The 21,497-nt window shown below is 39.6% G+C and overlaps 1 protein-coding gene across 1 annotated transcript in view; it reads right to left on the bottom strand.

Annotated features, from left to right (window-relative positions):
* Positions 1 to 3,132: 3,132 nt before the first annotated feature.
* Positions 3,133 to 21,497, bottom strand: part of ZNF81 (zinc finger protein 81) — an 88,312-nt gene continuing 69,947 nt past the window's right edge. The window contains exon 5 of the mRNA XM_047765707.1: positions 3,133 to 6,386. Coding sequence (XP_047621663.1) covers positions 4,678 to 6,386 — 1,709 coding nt within the window. The 3' untranslated portion in view covers positions 3,133 to 4,677. The remainder of the gene's footprint in view (positions 6,387 to 21,497) is intronic.

Below are 21,497 nucleotides of genomic sequence, written 5' to 3'. Positions count from 1 at the left end.
ACATGACCATGGTAAGATGGACAGAATGGCTTCATTCACATGTCTAGCAGATAAAATCTAGTTGGTCTAGGGCACCTCAACTGGGATGGCGCATCTCTGCTCCATTACTGCTCTGGAAAGAGCTTCTCTCCCATTCTTTTTTTTTTTTTTTTTTTAATGGCGGCACCTGAGGGCAGCCTGAAAGTTCCCAGGCTAGGGGTCGAATTGGAGCTGCAACTGCAGGCCTATACCACAGCCACAGCAACATGGGATCCAAGCCTCATCTGTGACCTATGCTGCAGCTTGTGGCAACACCAGATCCTTAACCCACTAAGTGAGGCCAGGGATCGAACCCAAAACCTCACAGAGACCATGTTAGGTTCTCACTGAGCCACAATGGGAACTCCCCATTCTTATAATCAGAAAAAATATAGGTAATCTACAAAATCATGACTTTTCCTGAATTCATCAGAGAGCGAAGATTATGGAGCAACTAACTAGCCTGATACATAACACAAATGCCTCAAGGAGACAGGAAGTCACCTATGGCAGAGCAGGAAGGGAGGTAGGTCCACCATACCAGCAGTAAGAATTCAGCAAGAATTACAAATACATTTCTAGGAGTTCCCTTCGTGGCTCAGCAGTTAACGAACCCGACTAGGATCCATGAGGATGCAGGTTTGATCCCTGGCCTTGTTCAGTGGGTTGAGGATCCATTGTTTCCGTGAGCTGCGGTGTAGATCACAGATGCGGCTCGGATCCTGTGTTGCTATGGCTGTGGCGTAGGCCTGCAGCTGTAGCTCTGATTTGACCCCTGGTGTGGGAACCCCCATATGACGTGGGGGCAGCCCTAAAAAGCAAAAAAAAAAAAAAATTTTTTTTACAATACGTTTCTAAAGGCTGAGTATGGGACAGTGTGAGAATATAGGACCTCTGAGAGCTGGAGACCTAAGGGTAGTTGGCCCCCATTTGCAGGTTCTTCTCCATAGACCTCCACTGAATGCTTGCAAGAAACACGGGGTAGGGTGGGAGACTGGAGAAAGTCTCTGTCAGTGCTGTCAGCCTGCAAGGGGACAGCTGCTGATACAGAAATGACACAGAGCCCTGATGAGATCCTACTCCCTTACAGAACAAAAGCCTGAAGTCCCTGGGGGAAGTGCATCAAAACCTGTTGCCCGCAGAGGAAGGGGAAAGGGAAAAAAAACCCTTCCACTCATGGAGGAAGGCCAGGAAACCATGCTAGGCCCAGACCATTAAAGGCCTTATACCAATGGGGAGGGTGGAATCCCTGAAAAAGCTTCACCCTCAAGACCCAGGTATTCAGGGCCTGCCTAAGACTGAGGCTGGCTCAGGCCAACTCCTGCCTCCCCATTCATCAGATCACCATGACTCAGGTAACAATTGACATCTATGATGAAGGGTAGGGCAAGAATATGGAGAGAGAGCCTAAGACACAGGCACACAGGAAAGGACTGAAGGCAAAGGTGGTGCAGGAATATTGAGAAAAATTGTCTGGACAACCAGTGCCTACCCTAAGCCCAAGGAAACACTAGAGAAATGTGAAGTCATTGGCACACTGCAGGTAAAGAGAACAGCAAAACCTAAACTCAGGCCAAATCCTGACTAGAGGGCCACAAGTCCCCTATGCTAATGACCTGGAAGGAAGGCAGCCGTGTCTATTCCCAGGAATAAATATTCACCCCAGTTTCTATACTGCCACATACAACATCTGACATTCAGCCAAAAATCTGATGCAAAACAGCATGAGGAAAAAACCTCCACTGTCATGAGACAAAGCAATCAACAGATCCAGACTCCACTGATCCACTTGTTAAAGATGGTGGTGGAAAACGTAACAGGTATGAACAGATGGGGAATTTTAGCAGAGAGATGAAAACTCTAAGATTCAAGGGGAAATACTAGAAATAAAAAGAAAATGTTAACTGAGATGAAGCATGCTTTCAATGGGTTCATCAGTAGACGTGACAGGGCCAGAACAGGAGTTAAAATCAGTGAACTTGAAGACAGTTCACTGGATCAATAGAATTGATCCCAACTGAAACACAAAGAGAAATTGTGATTGAAAGCAGGCATACATATAGGGATGGAGATTCATAGCATTTTCTACCTAACACGGTCTCTCTTCTGCTCATAAATTATTTACATTATCATACCATGCAAAATATGTTCACCCCCCCGCCCCATTCCAAGACCTCAAAATGTCTATCCCGAGTTACGGCATCAGGCTCAAGTCCAAAATCTTAAGTCTTCTGTATCAGGTTCAGATATGGCTGAGGCTCCTTGGGTACAGTTTCTCAGTTTCTTGATCCAGAGACCTGTGAGCTAAATGAGAAGTTATGTGACCACCTCCCCCAACACACACACACACAAATACAAGAGTGAGATGGGGACAGGATAACTGCAATAGATACTCCCATTCAAAAAGGGGAGGAGCAAGAGGCACATCTCACCCACTGTTCCATAATAATTCCGAAATCGCAACACAGCAAAGGTTGTCAGGTCTCCCTGCTCCAGGGGCAAATCATGTTTCTTGCTTAGGTCACAGTTCTACCTGGGAATGGCTTCCCAATCCATTTTAATACATTGTTCTTGGGTCTTCTCTCTGAGACGGCCTTCTTTTCCCATAAGAAATGGCCCATGTTTGCAGCTGAGCAACCTTCTCAGCTTGCTTCCTGTTCACAGAAGTTAGGGAGTCCAGAGGCCACTTTTCATTTGGGGCTGTTTCACTCCCTTGAAGTCCAACCTGGAGGTAGTTTTGCTACTAAAACTCTATTAAAAATGGTACAGGTTGTCTATGATTCTGGCTTGGATTTACTCCATGTCCCAAAGGCGACATCATCAACAATTCTTTTTCAGACAGGCCCCTCTTGACTTTGAGCAAGGTGTCAGACTACCGGGGAAATATTGCGAAGTTTTTAGAAGTCCTTTAGCTTAGCTGAGCGGGTTTCCCAAACACCAACTTAAATATCTCACACATTTTAACAAAGGGTCTTACAGCCACATCTACAATTTGATCTCTACCTTGGGGCCATTTTTTTTCCCACCTTGAGAATATTTTGATGGCTGGAGAGACTGGAGATGTGAAGCAGATATTTTCCAACCCAGCCAAGTCCTGGCTTTTTTTTTTCTTAGTTTCTTCTGGAGTCTGCTTGCAAAATGGAACAGTTATTACTTCATATTTTTCTTTCTGTGTATTATATGCAGCTAAAAGCAGCACACTGATACTTCCAATCTTCTGCTGAAAATTTCCTTAGCCAGATCCGTAAGTTCATTTGGTACATTCTCTGTCTTTTCACAGAGCGTGGTGACTGTTTTGCTATTTTTTTCCTTACCAAACAACATGGACTGCCGTCTTTTTCAGCCTTTCTTATGGTTTTCCTCATTGTTTTTCCAGTCTCCACCTGAGGCCCAGGCCCAAAGCTAATGCCACGTGTCTTATGTTTTGATACAACACCCTCAACAGGCATACACTTTTAGGTATTACTGAGCATTTGCTATGCAAGAGACTACCCCAAAACTTAGTAGCTTAAAACAAGAGTCATTTTATTTATCTCATTATTCTCCAGGTTGGCTGGGATAAATGGCATGGCTCTTCTGGTATGGGCTGGTGTGGCTGAGGCTGGAGGTCGAGGAAGGCTCACTTCTAGGTCTGGCATGTGGTCTAAGGGGCCTCTGCTGGGCTGGATCATCTCTGCTCCACGTGGTTTCTCATCCCCCAGTAATCTGAGCCTCTTCAAATGAAGGTCTCAGAATTCCAAAGAGCAGCAAGAGAGGGTAAGCCTCAAGGCAGGCTTTTCACACTTCTCCAGCATCTTCTCGAATTTCTTTGCTAATGTATGTTGGCCAAAGCAAGTCACATGGCCAAGCTCAGAGTCAAGGAGTAGAGAGAGAGCTCCACTTCTTAATAAGAGAAACAACAGAGTAATATTACACAGGGGTGTGCATAAAGGGATGGGAGAGATCTGTGGCTATTTTGCATTGTACCACAATGAAAGAAGATAAAAATATGTCATGGAACCAGTATAAATGACAGGATTATATTTATGCATTTGTGTAAAATTATATATGTAGATATGTGTATATATAAAATAATAATGACCTTGAAACTGTGGATTCACGTAAGTGAAATATTCAGTTGGAAACATATTTGATAGACATAATTACATTAACTCCAAAAAAAGAATTTCAATTCAGTGATTCCTCCCATTGTGCAATGGGTTTGACTACAAACAGAGCAAGTCTTGCACATCAAATATATCATTTTGTGGTTCTGCCTTTTGCTTTGTTGTCACTTTAAAACGCTTACTATAACACAGTGAACCTTACTGTCATTTATATAATTTTGCATGCTCAATCTATAAAGCATTTGGTAACAACTTGCTTTATAATACTTTCTACAGGAAGGCTTTTCCTAATGCATCAAACTGACAGCATTTTTCCCAGTATGAATTCTATTATATTTTGTGAGGCCATCCAAACATGGAAATTTCCCTTCATTCAATGCATTCATAGAGGGTCTCTTCTGAATAATTTTTCTCATCTCAGGTGAAAGAGCCTAATGAATGCTTTGTATTATGCAATGTACTCATATAGGATCTGTCTTGGTTGAATTTTATAATACACAGAAATCTGATTTCTATGATAAGGCTTTCTCATTTTTAAGAAGCAGGATAACTTTCATGTATGAATATTGCGATGCATACTCAGAACTGATTTCTGAGTGAAGCCCTTTCCACAGTCACTACACTTATAGGGTTTATCTCCAGTATGAATTGTCTGATGCTTATTGAAATTTGACCTGTCAGTGAAGGCTTTCCCACATTCTGCACATATATATGGTTTCTCTCCTGTGTGAATTCGCTGATGTACTTTGAGATGGGGTTTCTTGGAGAAGGATTTCTCACAGTCAGAGCACTTATAAGGCTTCTCTGTAGTATGAATTCTCTGATGTGTAATTAACTCTGACTTCTGGATGAAGGCCCTTCCACAATCAGCACAAACATAGGGTTTCTCTCCAGTATGAATCGTCTGATGTTTATTGAAATTTGACCTGTCTGTGAAGGCCTTCCCACATTCAGCACATATATAGGACTTCTCTCCGGTGTGAGATTTCTGGTGAGTATTGAGATTTGATCTGTTGGTGAAGGCCTTCCCACAGTCGGTACATATATAGGGTTTCTCTCCTGTGTGAATTCGCTTATGCATCTGGAGTTGTGACTTAGATGGGAAAGACTTCCCACAGTCACTGCATTCATAAGGCTTCTCTCCAGTATGAATTCTTTGATGTGCAATCAAGTGTGCCTTTTGGATGAAGGCCTGCCCACACTCAGTACATATGTAGGATCTCTCTCCTGTATGAATTCTCTGATGCATTCTGAGTGTCGACTTTTGCGTAAAGGCCTTCCCACACTCACTGCACTTGTGGTGTCTTTCTCCAGTATGAATTTTCTGGTGCACATTGAGGGCTGAGTTCAGGGAGAAGCCTTTCCCACATTCACTGCATTCATAAAGTTTTTCTCCAGTATGGGTTGTCTGATGCCTAAGTAGAGATGATACTTGGAAAAATGATTTTCCACATTCACTACATTTATAGGGTTTTTCTCTAGTATGAATTTTCTCATGCATAATTAATTCTGAATTCTGGATGAATGCCTTCCCACATTCAGAACATATATATAGTTTTTCATCTCTATGAACTCTCAAATAAATACTGAGTAGTGGCTTCTGTGTAAAAACATTTACACATTTACTAAGTTCATGAGGTTTTTCCATAGTATGGATTCTTTGAGATGCAAAGAGGTGCGACCTTTGGGTGAAGATCTTCCCAAATTCAGTACACATATTTGATTTCTCCCCAACAGGAAATTTCAGATTGTGACTGAGTGCTTGTTTGAGGCTGAAGACTTTTCCACACTGATTGCTGTCACAGAATTTCACTGCTGTCTGTGTATTTTCATGGTTAGTAAAAGAAGAACTCTGGGTGAAAACTTGATCATGTCCAATAATTTTATCAAAGTTCTTTGTTGCATTGCTTTTACTATGAATTTGTAAGTCTAAATTATGCTTTAAATTCTTTCCAAATGAGTCACGTTTATGGAGTCTTTTCTGTGAAGGAATACAATTTGGGCCTGGATGAACAAATTTTCCACTGTCTTTATACTCATAATCCCACTCTGTGTTCAATATTTTCTTATTAATGAAAGCAGTATGACCCAGAGGCTTGTTCTGTTTTTCCTGATAGCTTTTTATCTGTTCAGTATCTTGCCACAGTTCTTCTAAAATGGAATACAATGAATCATCTCTTGTATCTTCACCCTCTACTTCACTATGAAATGAAACCTTTGCAGAAATTCTTTTTTGTGAGGTTTTAATCCCAAACTTTCCATCTAAAAAGAGAAAGAAAAAGTAGAATTGACACAAAGAATAAATAGCAGAAGACTAAAAGATACACATAAGCTACTCCAAACCAAACACATGGAAACCAGTAAATTTGTTGTTGTTGATGATGATGATGACAGTAATAACATAAAAATATATACAGTGCTTTATTATGTGCCAAGCTCTTATATGACACTTATTATGTTCCAGGCATTGCTCTAAAAAATATATACATATGAACTCATATAGTCCTTTCAAAAGTCCTATGAAGTATTTTCTGTTATCCACTTATTGTAGATAAGGAAAGTGAATTTCAGAATAATTATATATATAATATATATTTATATATATTTATTCAGAATATATATATTTAAATATATATACATTTATTCATATATATATTTAAATATATGTATTTATTTATTCAGAACTGGAGACTGGAGTTCAACATAAGCAATTTAGCTCTACTTTGGTAAGGGATATCAAGTAGGGTGGACTGAAGATTAAACAGACAAGAGTATTATGGGGAAATATCTGTGGAGAGCCTAGGCTTTAAGGGGGGTGACCCAGAGTCCAAGTCCTCATTAGCTTTCAATTCTAAATCTTCACTAATCTCACTGCTTCTTGCTTATTAGCAACGAAAGCAAATTAATGCGGTTTAAAAAACAATTAAATTTGCTAAGAGAGTAGATCCTAAAAGTACTCAGTACAGGAAAAACATTTCCTTTTTCTTTTTTATATCTATATGATACAGATGTTAGCTAAACTTACTGTGACAATCATTTCACAATATATATAGGTCAAGTCATTATGTGGTACATCTTAACTAATACAGTGCTTTATGTCAATTATATATGAATAAAACAGAAAACACTGATTTATTCAGGCTGATAAGAAAAATATTGTGGTCATAGCCACCTTGACCTATACAAACAATAACTGGATGTCTCTACTCCAACCCTCCATCCAGGTCTAATGGTTTCCTTGGAACTAAAATTATATATATTTGACAAGATATACAAAATCAGAGATATGACAAGCCATCTATGGTAGTCTGAAAGCTGTCTACCAGAATCTGTTTCACCATTCTTTTGCATTAAGAGGGTAGTATCCAGGCATATGGCTGCCCAGTCATATAACATTTCTCAGCCTCCTTTGAAAATTAGTGTGGCCATGTGACAATGTTCTCAATGGAATGTGAGAGAAAATGATGGGTGCTGCTTTCAAACCAGAGCATTGAAACAGTAGGCATGGCTTCTCTATAGCCTCTTCTACCTTCTTGCCTACTAAAACCTGGACTTGGCAGCAACACAGATTCAAACATGCAGATGCTACAAAGAATCCAAGTGATGGTGGAGTTGGGTATTGGAAGGAAATTGGATTCATGAATAAGCATGAACAACTAGGTTTTCCAATGGCCTGTGATATTAGAGACTGTATATAAGAGAGAAACAAAATTTTATATTTAAGTCACTGTATCTAATGATTTCTTTATAACTGTGAATTAGCTTTAACACAATTAATACGCAATTCTTGCCCAGAGTGGGAATCACCAGTGTTTCCATTACCAGTATAGTGCATGAGACATATTACATTCACAATAAAAATGTCAAAATGGAAAAATTATATCCTATCTCATCAGTAAGAGCTTTTAGATACTAATAATGCTCTGAGTCATGAAATCCAGTATTCCCATGTTAGTTTGATACTGTACTCTGGACACACGTGTCCCATACAAAATCTCCTCTTATTCTTTTTTTTTTTTTTTCCAGGGCTGCACCTGTGGCATATGGAAGTTCCCAAGCTTGGGGTCAAACTGAAGCTGCAGCTGCCAGTCTACACCACAGGTGCAACAACACCAGACCCTAGCTGCATCTGCAACTTACGCTGCAGCTTGTGGCAATGCTGGATCTTTAACTGCTGAGTGAGGCCAGGGATTGAACTCCCATTCTCATGGAACCCACTGAGCCACAATGAGAACTCTTTATCCCCTTATTCTTTTTTTTGGGGGGGAGGGTCTTTTTATAGGGCTACACCTGTGGCATATGGAGGATCCCAGGTCTACTTGGAGCTGTTACTGCTGGCCTAAGCCAGAGCCACAGCAACGCCAGATCCAAGTCGCGTCTGTGACCTACACCACAGCTCACGGCAACACTGGATCCTTAACCCACTGAGCGAGGCCAAGGATCGAACCTGCAACCTCATGGTTCCTAGTTGGATTCGTTAACCACTGCGCCATGACAGGAACTCCCTCCTATTAAATTGCATTTTATTCTCACACATTTGGCTTTAATTTATTTGGTAGCTGTTAAGCCCTGGATTCCTAGGCTTGGTTTTAACAGTGGTTTTGCTTTTCACTTTATTTAACACTGAAATATGTATAAAAAGTCTAACTTAAAAATAAAACTAAACCCTTGCTGTACTGGACAATATTTAGATCACCAGCACCACTATTCATTGTAAAATTTTTTCTCCTGCAATAAAAAGCTTCTCTATACTTTCCTGAGCCCATAGATTCAATGAACAATATACAAATGGTGAGTCATGGGTCTAGAAAGACCTGCGCATTCAAGCTGTCGTTCTCTTTGCCACTCAAAAAAAAAAAAAAAAAGCCTCACAAAAGTCAGGTTTATTCCCAAATAAAAGGACATGTTCATATCCTCTTCTTCCATTTAGCCTGCTTAGCATCTTCTTTTGTGCCGTTTAAAAATGTACTGTGGAATATTATTCAGCCATAAAAAAGAATGAAATAATGCCATTTGCAGCAACATGGATGGACTTAGATATTATCATACTGAGTGAAGTAAGTCAAAGACAAACATCATATAATATCACTTATATGTGGAATCAAATAAAAATGATACAGAAGAACTTATAAAACAGAAACAAACTCACAGATTTCAAAAGAAATCTTATGGTTACCACAGGGGAAACCATGGCGGGGTGGGGGGGAGAAGAATTGGGAGGATGGGAATAACATACACACACAGTACTTTCCAATTACAATTAACGTTCTGTTGAATTCCTCTCAGCAGAATTTTAAAAATTCCCCCTGAAATAGAGCAAAAACTTATATACTTATTCCCCACAAATTTGATTATTTAATACTGGCATTTTCTTTGTGCTTCACATTTGAATAGTGAAGATACGATACAGGTTCTTATTTTCAGGGACTTTCAAAATTATGATGGGCATAAGCATCTGAGGGAGGGGGGAACAGAAATGGAGAAGAGCAATAACTTTGGAGTAGGTAAGGGTCATTTCATGGACTAGATGATAATCCAAATGAAACAAAGTAAAAGTGTCTACTGCCTGAATAGGCAGAGCACAAAACAATAAAGAACCTAGATGGAGAGACAAACTTTATATTTGACAGGTATTAAAGCTTTTTTTTTGGGAGGGGGGCATAATTGCAGCATATGGAAGTCCCCAGGCTGGGGTAAAATCAGAGCTGCAGATGCTGGTCTATGCCACAGCCACAGCAACACGAGATCTGAGCCACATCTGTGACCCACACCACAGTTCACGCCAATGCCAGATACTTAACTCACTGAGTGACACCAGGGATTGAACCAGCATCCTCATGGATACTAGTTAGATTCACTACCGCTGAGCCACAATGGGAACTTCCTTGGTAGGTATTAAAGACAAGGTAAAAATTTGAGGGAAACATGAATTAAGGAAATTGCACAGATACAACTTTGACTGGAAATAAATGGCCATGTTGTAAGTGGCACTGAGATGAGCTACTGGACATGTGCAGTAATTGTAAGTTTACTTCATAAAGCTGATGGTAAAAATGAATGCAGTGTCCCAGGTAGTAAAATATTTTGGTGGAATTTAAGATGAACCAGAAACAATAATGGAATCTGCAAATATTAGGAGCAGAATAATCCAAGCAGAAGAAAATATAGACTTGCTTTTGGGTGATGCTACTAGGACTTAAGATGAGAGGAAATATAAATAGCATTCTCTTTTCTTTTCTTTTTTTTTTGTCTTTTTTTAGGGCTGCACACATGGCACATGGAGGTTCCCAGGCTAGGGGTTGAATCAGAGCTGCAGCTGCCAGCCTATGCCACAGCCATAGCAACACCAAATCCGAGCTGGAACCTACACCACAGCTCAGGACAACACTGGATCCTTAATCCACTAAGCAAGGCCAGGGATCGAACCCACATCCTTAAGGATACTAGTCAGATTACTTTGCATTGAGACACAATGGGAACTCCTGATAGTATTCTTTTAAAAAGAAAAAAAGGAATTGCAGAGTAACTAGTAGGAGAAGATAACTAAGATGGAAGAAACAAGATATAGCAGAATCTGACAAAATTTGGAATTTTGAGGATTCCTAATTTGGACAATGATGATGTGAGTTCCTCACATACTAAGTAAGGGTGAATAAAGTAAAATATTCTATGGGAATTGCCTAATATGCAGATAAGTGTGCCACTGAAGCCCAGTTATTATATAGCAACTAGTGATGTCAATATGGAAGTCATCAGAATACAAATAAAAAGCTTGTGTTCACTGGTGAGAATGACCATCATTAAAAAGTCTACAAATAACAAACACTGGAGAGAGTGTGGAGAAAAGGGAACCCTCTTACACCATTGGTGGGAATGTAAACTGGTGCAGCCACTATGGAGAACAGTATGGAGGTACCTCAGAAAACTGAATATAGAACTACCAGATGATCCAGCAATCCCACTCCTGGGCATATATCCAGAGAAAACTCTAATTAAAGAAGACACATGGAGTTCCCATAGTGGCTCAGGGGTTAACAAATCTGACTAGGAACCATGAGGTTGCGGGTTCGGTCCCTGCCCTTGCTCAGTGGGTTAACGATCCGGCGTTGCCGTGAGCTGTGGTGTAGGTTGCAGACGCGGCTCGGATCCTGCGTTGCTGTGGCCCTGGCATAGGCTGGCAGCTACAGCTCTGATCAGACCCCTAGCCTGGGAACCTCCATATGCCACGGCAGCGGCCCAAGAAATAGCAAAAAAGACACACACAAAAAAAGACACATGCACCCCAATGTTCACAGCAGCACTATTTACAATTGCCAAGACATGGAAACAATCTAATTGTCCATCACCAGATGAATGGAAAAAGAAGATGTGATACACAAACACACACACACACAAAATGGAATGTTACTCAGCCATTGAAAAGAATGAAAAAACACCATTTTCAGAAACATGGATGGACCTAGAGATTATCATACTAAGCAAAGCAAGTCAGAAAGAGAAAGACAAATATACCATATGACATCACCTATATGTGGAGTCTAAAATACAACACAAATCAACATATCTACAAAACAAAAACAAACTCACAGACATAGAGTATAGACTTGTAGTTTCTAAGGGGGAGGGTATGGGGGGGAGGGAAGGATTGGGAGTTTGAGATTAGCAGAGGCTATTATACATAGACCAGATAAACAATAAGGTCCTATTGTATAACACAGGGAACTATATTCAATATCCTGTGATAAACCATAAGGGAAAAGAATATGCACCACACACACACACACACACACACACACACACACACACATATAACTTTGCTATGCAGCAGAAATTAACACAACATTGTAAATCAATATAAGTTTTTTAAAAACTTAATTGTCCAAATATGTGTGGGTCTATTTTTGGTCTCTCTTTTGTTCCATTTATATATTTGTTTGTCCTTAGAGTAATACAACACTGTCTGGATTACTATAGCTTTATAGTAAATGTGAACATTAGATAGTATAAATCGTGCTTTTTCGTCTTTCTCAAGACTGTGGCTCTTCTAGGTCCTTTACATGTCTATATAAACTTCGAGATCTCCTTGTCAGTTTTTGCCCCCTATAATTACAAATAATTGAACAAGCAGAATACAATTCAATAAAGCAACAGATCTTGACAACACACAACCAACTTGATTTAAATATATGTGACATATATATGTATGCATATATATATATATATATATATTACAAAATACTCATCAACAGTCAAATATATTCTTTTCTCAGACAACAGGTTAGACAACATAAAGGAAATAGACAAATTCCTTAAAAAATACAACTTATTACATCTGACAATCTGAACAGCCATATGTGTATTAAAGAAACTGAATTTATTATTGCAACTTTCTCATCAAGAAAATTCCAGGCCTAATGGTTTCACTGGTGAATTCTATGAAACAGTAAAAAAAGAAATAACAGTCCTACACAAACTATTTCAGATAATAGAGAGAGAACACTTCACAGCTCATTACTTTTTTGTGTGTCCAGCATAACTCTAACACCAAAACCTGACAAAGATACTGCAAATAAAGAAAAAACTTCAAAGCAGTATCACTCATGAAAAATGCAAATATTTTAAAAATATCAGTAAATAGAATCCAACAATATATAGTAAGAGTAATAAATCATAATCAACTAGTAGTTACCTCAAAAATGCAAAGTCAATTCAACATTTGAAAATCAATAATAAATTTACATAAAAATAAAAGCAGCTGAGGATCAAGATGGCGGAGGAGTAAGACATTGTGCTCACCTCCTCCCACAAACACATCAAAAAAACACATCTACATGTAGAACGATTCGCACAGAACATCTACTGAGCGCTGGCAGAAGAACTTAAACCCCCCAAAAGGGCAAGAAACGTTTGATGTAAGTGGATAGAACAAAAGAAAAAAGAGAGAGAGAGAGAAAGAATCAGGACGGGACTAGCATTCTTGAGAGGGAGCTGTGAAGGAGAAAAGGAACCCGAACCCTGGGAAGCCACCTAACTGACGAAAGATCAGCTAAGACAGAGGGACCTCAAAGTCGCCGAGAAAAGTGCAACAGCTGGACTGAGAAGAGCAAAGCAGAGTGAGAGATGCTCAGATCATCTGCACCACTTCCCTGGACACTACAGCCTGACACACTCAGGCAGGGACTGGGCGCTGAGATTCGGGCTCCAGATGTCAGTTCCGGGGAGAAGACTAGGATTGGCTGTGTGGAGATAGCCTAAGGGGCTAAGGAGTGGTGTGCCATGGGCTGGGGAGTGGAAAACCACAGCCAAGGAAACCCAAGAGGAGGTCTGGGCCCACAGGAGAAGCAAGGCACCACTGTTGTGGTGGGCATGAATGGGGGGCGGGGCCAGACTGCCATAGGAATCTTCCTGTGCATATGTGGGTTCTCAGAAGGTGGGGAGCCTCTGGTGCAGGCTTTGGGTGGGGAGAGGCCATTTGCTCAGGCTACGGGAGATCAGGAACTTCTGTGGGCTATGGGTGGCTGGGCACCTCTTGCGTGAGCTAAGGGCAGTGGGGGGCTAAGCATGATATGGCGCCTCTTGCATGATCTATAGGCAGAAGGCACAAACCACAGCCGTCATCTCAGAAACCAGAGGGAGGCATGGCCTGCCACCACTAGGGTCTGTGAACAGGCTCCACCTGCGGCCCCATTTACCTCAGAGGTTGGCAAAAAAGAGGACACTGCAACCGAGCAACACCTGTTGTTGCTCTTGCTCCCTTAGGAATACACCCACCCTGCTGCTGCCACTGCCAAACACTCTGGGCAGTGCCCACAATGCCTGACCACTGTCACTTCCCAGGGCCCTGCAACTAGGAGCAGCCTGTGCAGCACCTCCTGCATGGGCTAAGTGGGATGGGGTGCTTTTGTATGGTCTACAGGTGGCAGGGGCAAACCATGACAGTTATCTCTGATTCCAGAGGTGGGCATAGCCCGCCACCACTACGGGGTCTGTGAACAGGCACCACTTGCAGCCCCAATCCCCTCAGAGGGCACCACAGAGGAGGGTACTGCGACTGAACACCACCAGTTGTTGCTCTCACTCCCCTGGGAACTCACACACCCTGCTGCTGCCACTGTCAAATGCTCTGGGCACCTTCTTAATCTGCCGAAGGCTCATTACCACTTCCCTGGGCCCTGCAACTAGGAGTAGCCTGCACCACATCCCTGCAGGTCCTTGCTACTGTCAAGAACCAAACAACCAGGCACTGACTACTAGCTCTACCCATTGTCTCCTTCTCCCTGGAAACACACTCAGCACCCTGGGGATAGCACCATGTTCACAACGAAGAAAGAGACAGCAAATATCCAAACTCCCACACCAAAAATAAATAGTAACCCCCCACAAAACACACAGGGGCACTCTTGCATAGAAGTAGCCCTGCAAGACTACAGTTTGGTTTCCCTAAATTCAAAGAGAAAACTATAAGAAAGATAAAGAAGCTCAGGAACCATTCCCAGTTAAAAGAACAGGAGAATTCACCTAAAGCTGCAAACAATGAAACAGACCTCTGCAGTCTAATAGACACTGAGTTTAAAAGGGAGATAGTGAAAATACTGAAGGAATTAAGGGTGAATATGAAGGAATTAAGAGCAGATAAAAATTAGTAATACATATTACTTTAGAAAGGAACTGGAAAATATAAGGAGGAACCAAGAAAAATTAGAGAATTCATTTGCAGAGACACAAACTGAGCTAAAGGCACTAAAGAGTACAATGAATAATGCAGAGGAATGAATTAGTGACATGGAAGATAGAATAATGGAAATCACCCAATCAGGACAGCAGACAGAAAACCAAATGAAAAACATGAAAGCAATATAAGAGATCTATGGGATAATATACAGCAGGCCAATCTATGCATAATAGGAATTCCAGAAGGAGAAGAAAAAGAAAAGGGGATTGAAAATATATTTGAAGAAATTACGGCTGAAAACTTTCCAAATCTAAAGAAAACAGATATCAAGATACAGGAAGCACAGAGGGCCAAAAACAAGCTGAATCCAAACAGGCCCACGCCAAGACATATTATAATAAAAATGGCAAACTTTAAAGATAAAGAGAGGATTCTAAAGGCTGCAAGAGAAACACAAAGTGTTAATTATAAGGGAACCCCCATAAGGCTATCAGCTGATTTTACTACAGAAACACTACAGGCCAGAAGAGAGTGGCAAGACATACTCAAAGTTATAAAAGGGAAAAATTTGCAGCCTAGAATATCTGCAGCAAGGATATCATTTAAAATAGAAGGAGAAATAAAGAATTTCTCCAACAAATAAAAGCTAAGAGAGTACAGCAATACTAAACCCATTCTAAAAGAACTACTGAAAAGGCTTCTCTAAATAAAAAAGAAGTAAGACGAAATAGGATGGAGGTAATCACAATTGGAAAACAATCACTTAAATAAGCCAGTATACAGATCTAAAAGGGGGAAAAAATCTACTGTAAAAGTGACGATAAACACAAGGAATAACAAAAGGATAAACATGGAGATGTTAAAAAAAGGATTTCAAAATCATAGAATGTGGGGAAGGAAAGTAAGAAAATCTAGACTCTTTTTTTAAATAAAGTGTTTGAGCCTATATGACTATCAGGCTAAAGCAAACAGATACAGAATGGGTTAACAAACTTAAAACAAAGGGCAACCACAAATCAAAACCAAACAATACATTAGCAAAAACTAAGAAGAAAAGTATAAAACAAGCATAAAATAAATGTAAAGCATCCAACCACAAAAAGAAAGGAACAAAGTAGAAACAGAATCAACTGGAAAACAAGGTTTAAAATGGCAATAAATACATATCTATCAATAATCACCTTAAAGGTCAATGGACTGAATGCTCCAATCAAAGGACACAGAGTGGCAGATTGGATAAAAAAGCAAAAGCCTACAAGATGCTGTCTACAAGAGACTCACCTTAGGACAAAGGACACCTATGATTAAAAGTGGGGGGATGGGAAAAGATATTTCATGCTGATGGACAAGACGGGAAGGCAGGAGTTGCAATACTCATATCAAATAAAATAAACATTAAAATGATGCCATAAAGAAAGATAAAGAAGGAGTTCCCATCGTGGCTCAGCAGTTAACTATCCCGACTAGGATCCATGAGGATGTGGGTTCAATCCCTGGCCTCACTTGGTGGGTTGGGGATCCGCCATTACTGTGAGCTGCAGTGTAGGTTGCAGATGCAGCTTGGATCTGGTATTGTTGTGGCTGTGGTGCAGGTCAGCAGCTGTAGCTCTGATTATACCCCTAGCCTGGGACCTTCCATATGCTGCAGGTGTGGCCCTAAAAAGCAAAAAAAATTAAAAAAAAAGAAAGACAAAGAAGGACACTATTTAATGATAAAAGGATCCTTTCAAGAAGAGGATAATACAATCATTAATATATATGCCCCTAATAAAGGAGCACCCAGATACAGAGAACAAATACAAACAGACATATAAAAGGAGAAATTGATGGGAATATAATCATAGTAGGAGACTTTAACACCCCACTCACATCAATGGACAGATCCTCTAGACAGGAATTCAATAAGGCAACAGAGATCCTAAATGACAATGTAGAAAAGTTTGACTTCATTGACATTTCCAGGACATTATAACCAAAAAAATCAGAATATACATTCTTCTCAAGGGCACATGGAACATTCTCAAGGATTGAACACATACTGGGGCACAAAACTAACCTCAACAATTTTAAGAGTACAGAAAATTCTTTCAAGTATCTTCTCTGACCACAATGGCATGAAACTAGAAATCAACCACAGGAAAAGAAATGATGAAAAATTGACAATATGGAGACTAAAGAACATGCTACTGAAAAACCAATGGGTCAATGAGGAAATCAAAAAGGAAATTAAAAAACACCTCAAGATAGTCTCCCAAAGCAAAAGAAATAAAAGCAAAAATAAACCAATGGGACCTCATCAAACTGACAAGCTTTTACACAGCAAGGGAAACCAAAAAGAAAACAAAAAGACAACTTACAGAATGGGAGAAAATAGTTTCAAATGATGCCACTGACAAGGGCTTAATCTCTAAAATATACAAACAACTTATACAACTCAACAGCAAAAAAACCAACATCCTAGTTGAAAAATGGGCAAAAGACCTGAATAGACATTTCTCCAAGGAAGATATATAGATGGCCAACAAGCACATGAAAAAATGCTCAACATCCCTGATTATTAGAGAAATGCAAATCAAAACTACTCTGAGGTACCACCTCTCACCAGGCAGAATGGCCATCATTAAGAAGTCCACAAATAACAAGTGCTGGAGGGGTTGTGGAGAAAAGGGAACCCTCCTACACTGTTGGTGGGAATGTAAGCTGGTACAACCACTATGGAGGTACCTTAGAAAACTACATAGAACTACCATATGACCCAGCAATCCCACTCTTGGGCATATATCCAGACAAAACTTTCTTGAAAAAGAAACATGCACCTGTATGTTCACTGCAGCACTATCCACAATAGCCAAGACATGGAAACAACCCAAATGTCCATTGACAGATGACTGGATTAGGAAGATGTGGTATATATACACAATGGAATACTACTCAGCCATAAAAAAGAACAAAATAATGCCATTTGCAGTAACATGGATGGAACCAGAGACTCATCCTCAGTGAAGTAAGTCAAAAAGAGAAAGACAAATACCATATGATATCACTTATATCTAGAATCTAATATATGGCACAAATGAACCTTTCCACAGAAAAGAAAATCATGGCCTTGGAGAATAGACTCGTGGTTGCCAAGGGCGGGGGGAGGGATTGGGATGGATGGGGTGCTCGGGATTGGTAGATGCAGACCATTTCCTTTGGAATGGATTAGCAATGAGATCCTACTGTGTAGCACTGGAAACTATGTCTGCTCATTTATGATGGAACATGATAATGTGAGAAAAAAGAATGTATACATGTATGTGTAACTGGGTCACCATGCTGTACAGTAGAAAATTGACAGAACACTGTAAACCAGCTATAATGGAAAAAATAAAAATAAAAAAAATACCTCAAGACAAATGATAATGAAGAAACAACCATTCAAAATCTATGGGATGTTACAAAAGCAGTGCTCAAAGGGAAATTCATAGCAACATAGGCCTTCCTCAAAAAAGAAGAAAAATCTCAAATCCACAACTTAACCCAACACCTAAATGAATTAGAAAGAGAGGAACAAAGAAAACCTAAAGTCAGCAGAAGGAAGGAAATCATAACGATCAAAGAGGAAATCAATAAAATAGAGATTCAAAAAAGAACAGGGAAAAAAAATCAATAAAACCAAGAGCTGGTTCTTTGAAAAGGTAAACAAAATTGACCTCTGGCCAGATTCACCAAGAAGAAGAGAGAAAAAACCCAAATAAACAAAAGAAGAAATGAAAAAGGAGAAATCACAACATATATTGCAGAAATACAAAAAACTACAAGAGCATATTATGAACAATTAAATGCCAACAAATCTGACAACCTAGAAGAAATGGACAACTTTCTAGAGACTTAAAGCTCGCCAAAACTGAATCAAGAATAGATCAACTGAAGAGACCAATCACCAGAAATGTAATTAATATGTAATACAAACATTCCCCACAAACAAAAGTCCAGGACCAGATGGCTTCACAGGCAAATTCTATCAAGCATAACAAAGAAGAATTTATAACAATCCTCCTTGAACTTTTCCAAAATGTTTAAGAAAAAGCAACACTCCCAAAAACATTCTATGAAGGCACCATCACCATAATACCAAAACCAGACAAAGATACTACCAAAAAAGAAAATTATAGGCCAATGTCTTTGATGAGTATAGACACAAAAATTCTCAACAAAACTTTAGCCAACTGAATCGAACAACATAGAAAAAGATCATACACCACGACCAAGTGGGATTCATCCCAGGTTCACAAGGATGGTTCAACATAACACAAATCAATCAATGTCATAAACCACATTAACAAAAGAAAAGTCAAAAACCACATGATCATCTCAATAGATGCAGAAAAAGCATTTGACAAAGTCCAACAGCCATTCATGATAAAAACTCTTACCAAAGTGGGTATAGAGGGAACGTTCCTTAACATGATCAAAGCCATTTATGACAAACCCACAGCAAATATAATACTCAATGGAGAAAGCTGAAAGCTTTCCTACTAAAATCTGGAACAAGACAAGACATGCTCACTCACATCACTTTTATTCAACATAGTATTGGAAGTCCTAGCCACAGCAATCAGACAAACAAAAGAAATATAAGGTATCCAAATTGGAAGAAAATTCTCACTCTATGTAGATAACATGATGCTATATACAGAAAACCCTAAGGACTCCACATAAAAACTACTCAAACTGATCAATGAATTCAGCACAGTAGCAGGATACAAGATTAACAATCAGAAATCAGTTGCATTTCTGTATACTAACAATGAAATATTAGAAAAAGAATACAAAAATACAATACCTGTTAGAATAACACCCCCCAAAATTAAATACCTGGGAATAAACCTGACCAAGGACGTGGAAGACTTATATGCTGAGAACTCTAAGAAATTAATCAAGGAAACTAAAGAGGATTCAAAGAAATAGAAAAACACCCCATGGTTCTGGGTTGGAAAAATTATATTGTAAAAATGGCCATACCACCCAAAGCAATCTACAGATTCAATGAAATCCCTATCAAATCACCCATGACATTTTTCACAGAACTAGAACAAACAATCCAAAACTTTATATGGAACCATAAAAGACCCAGAATTGCCAAAGCAATTCTGAAGAACAAAAACCAAGCAGGAGGCATAACTCTCCCAGACTTCAGGCAATATTACAAAGCCAAAGTCATCAAGACAGTGTGATACTGGTTCTAAAACATACAGACAGACCAATGGAACAGAATAGAGAACCCAGAAATAAATCTATACACCTATGGTCAATTAATCTTTGACAAAGGAGGCAAGAATATAAAATGGGAAAAAGACTTTTCAGCAAGTAGTGCTGGGAAAACTGCACAGCCACATGTAAATCAGCTAATCTGGAACACACCCTCACACCATACACAAAAATAAACTCAAAATGGCTTAAAGACTTAAATGTAAGACAAGACACCATCAAACTCCTAGAAGAGAACATACACAAAACATTCTCTGACATCAACTGTACAAATGTTTTCTTAGGTCAGTCTCCCAAGGCAACAGAAACAAAAGCAAAAAATAAACCAATGGGTCCTAATCAAACTGACAAGCTTTTGTACAGCAAAGGAAACCATAAAAAAAAAAGACAGGCTTTGGAACAGGAGAAAATAGTTCCAAACAATGCAACTGAGACAACCCACAGAATGGGAGAAAATCTTTGCAAGTGAATCAACTGACAAGGGATTAATCTCCAAAATTTACAAACAACTTGTGCAGCTCCATACCAAAAAAACAATCAACCCCATCAAAAAATGGGAAGAAGATCTAAGCAGACAGTTCTCCAAAGAAGACATACAGATGGCCAAAAAAACACATGAAAATATGTTCAACAACACTCAGTATTAGAGAGATGCAAATCAAAACCACTCTGAGGTACCACCTTACACCAGCCAGAATGGCCATCATCCAAAAGTCTACAAACCATAAGTGCTGGAGAGGGTGTGGAGAAAAAGGAACCCTCGTACACTGTCGGTGGGATTGTAAATTGGTGCAACCACTGTGGAAAGCAGTATGGAGATTCCTCAGAAAGCTAAACATAGAACTACCATTTGATCCAGCAATCCCACTCCTGGGCATCTACCCAGAGAAAACCACGACTCGCAAAGACACATGTACTCCAGTATTCATTGCAGCACTATTTACAACAGCCAAAACATGGAAACAACTTAAATGTCCATCGACAGAGGAGTGGATCCAGAAGTGGTACATATACACGATGGAATATTACTCAGCCATTAAAAAGAACGAAATACCAGCATTTTTTGCAACATGGATGGACCTAGAAACTATCATGCTAAGTGAAGTCAGCCATACAATGAGACACCAACATAAAATGCTTTCACTGACACGTTGAATCTGAAAAAAGGACAGACTGAACTTCTTTGCAGAACAGATGCTGCCTCACAGACATTGAAAAACTTATGGTCTCCGGAGGAGAGTTTGGGGGGTAGGGGGATGTGCTTGGGCTGTGGGATGGAAATCCCGTGAAATCAGATTGTTATGATCATTATGCAACTACAGATGTGATAAATTCATTTGATTAAAAAAAAAGACTTTAAGAAAGAACCAATGAAGAAAAAATTTTGATAAAGGTAATGGGTCTCTATACTGAAAATTTCCTTAGTGATTTTTAACATGATTATATAA

The sequence above is a fragment of the Phacochoerus africanus genome, chromosome X (assembly GCF_016906955.1).
Source record: "Phacochoerus africanus isolate WHEZ1 chromosome X, ROS_Pafr_v1, whole genome shotgun sequence".
NCBI lineage: Eukaryota > Metazoa > Chordata > Mammalia > Artiodactyla > Suidae > Phacochoerus > Phacochoerus africanus.
This window is presented reverse-complemented; position numbering and strand designations above follow the sequence as displayed.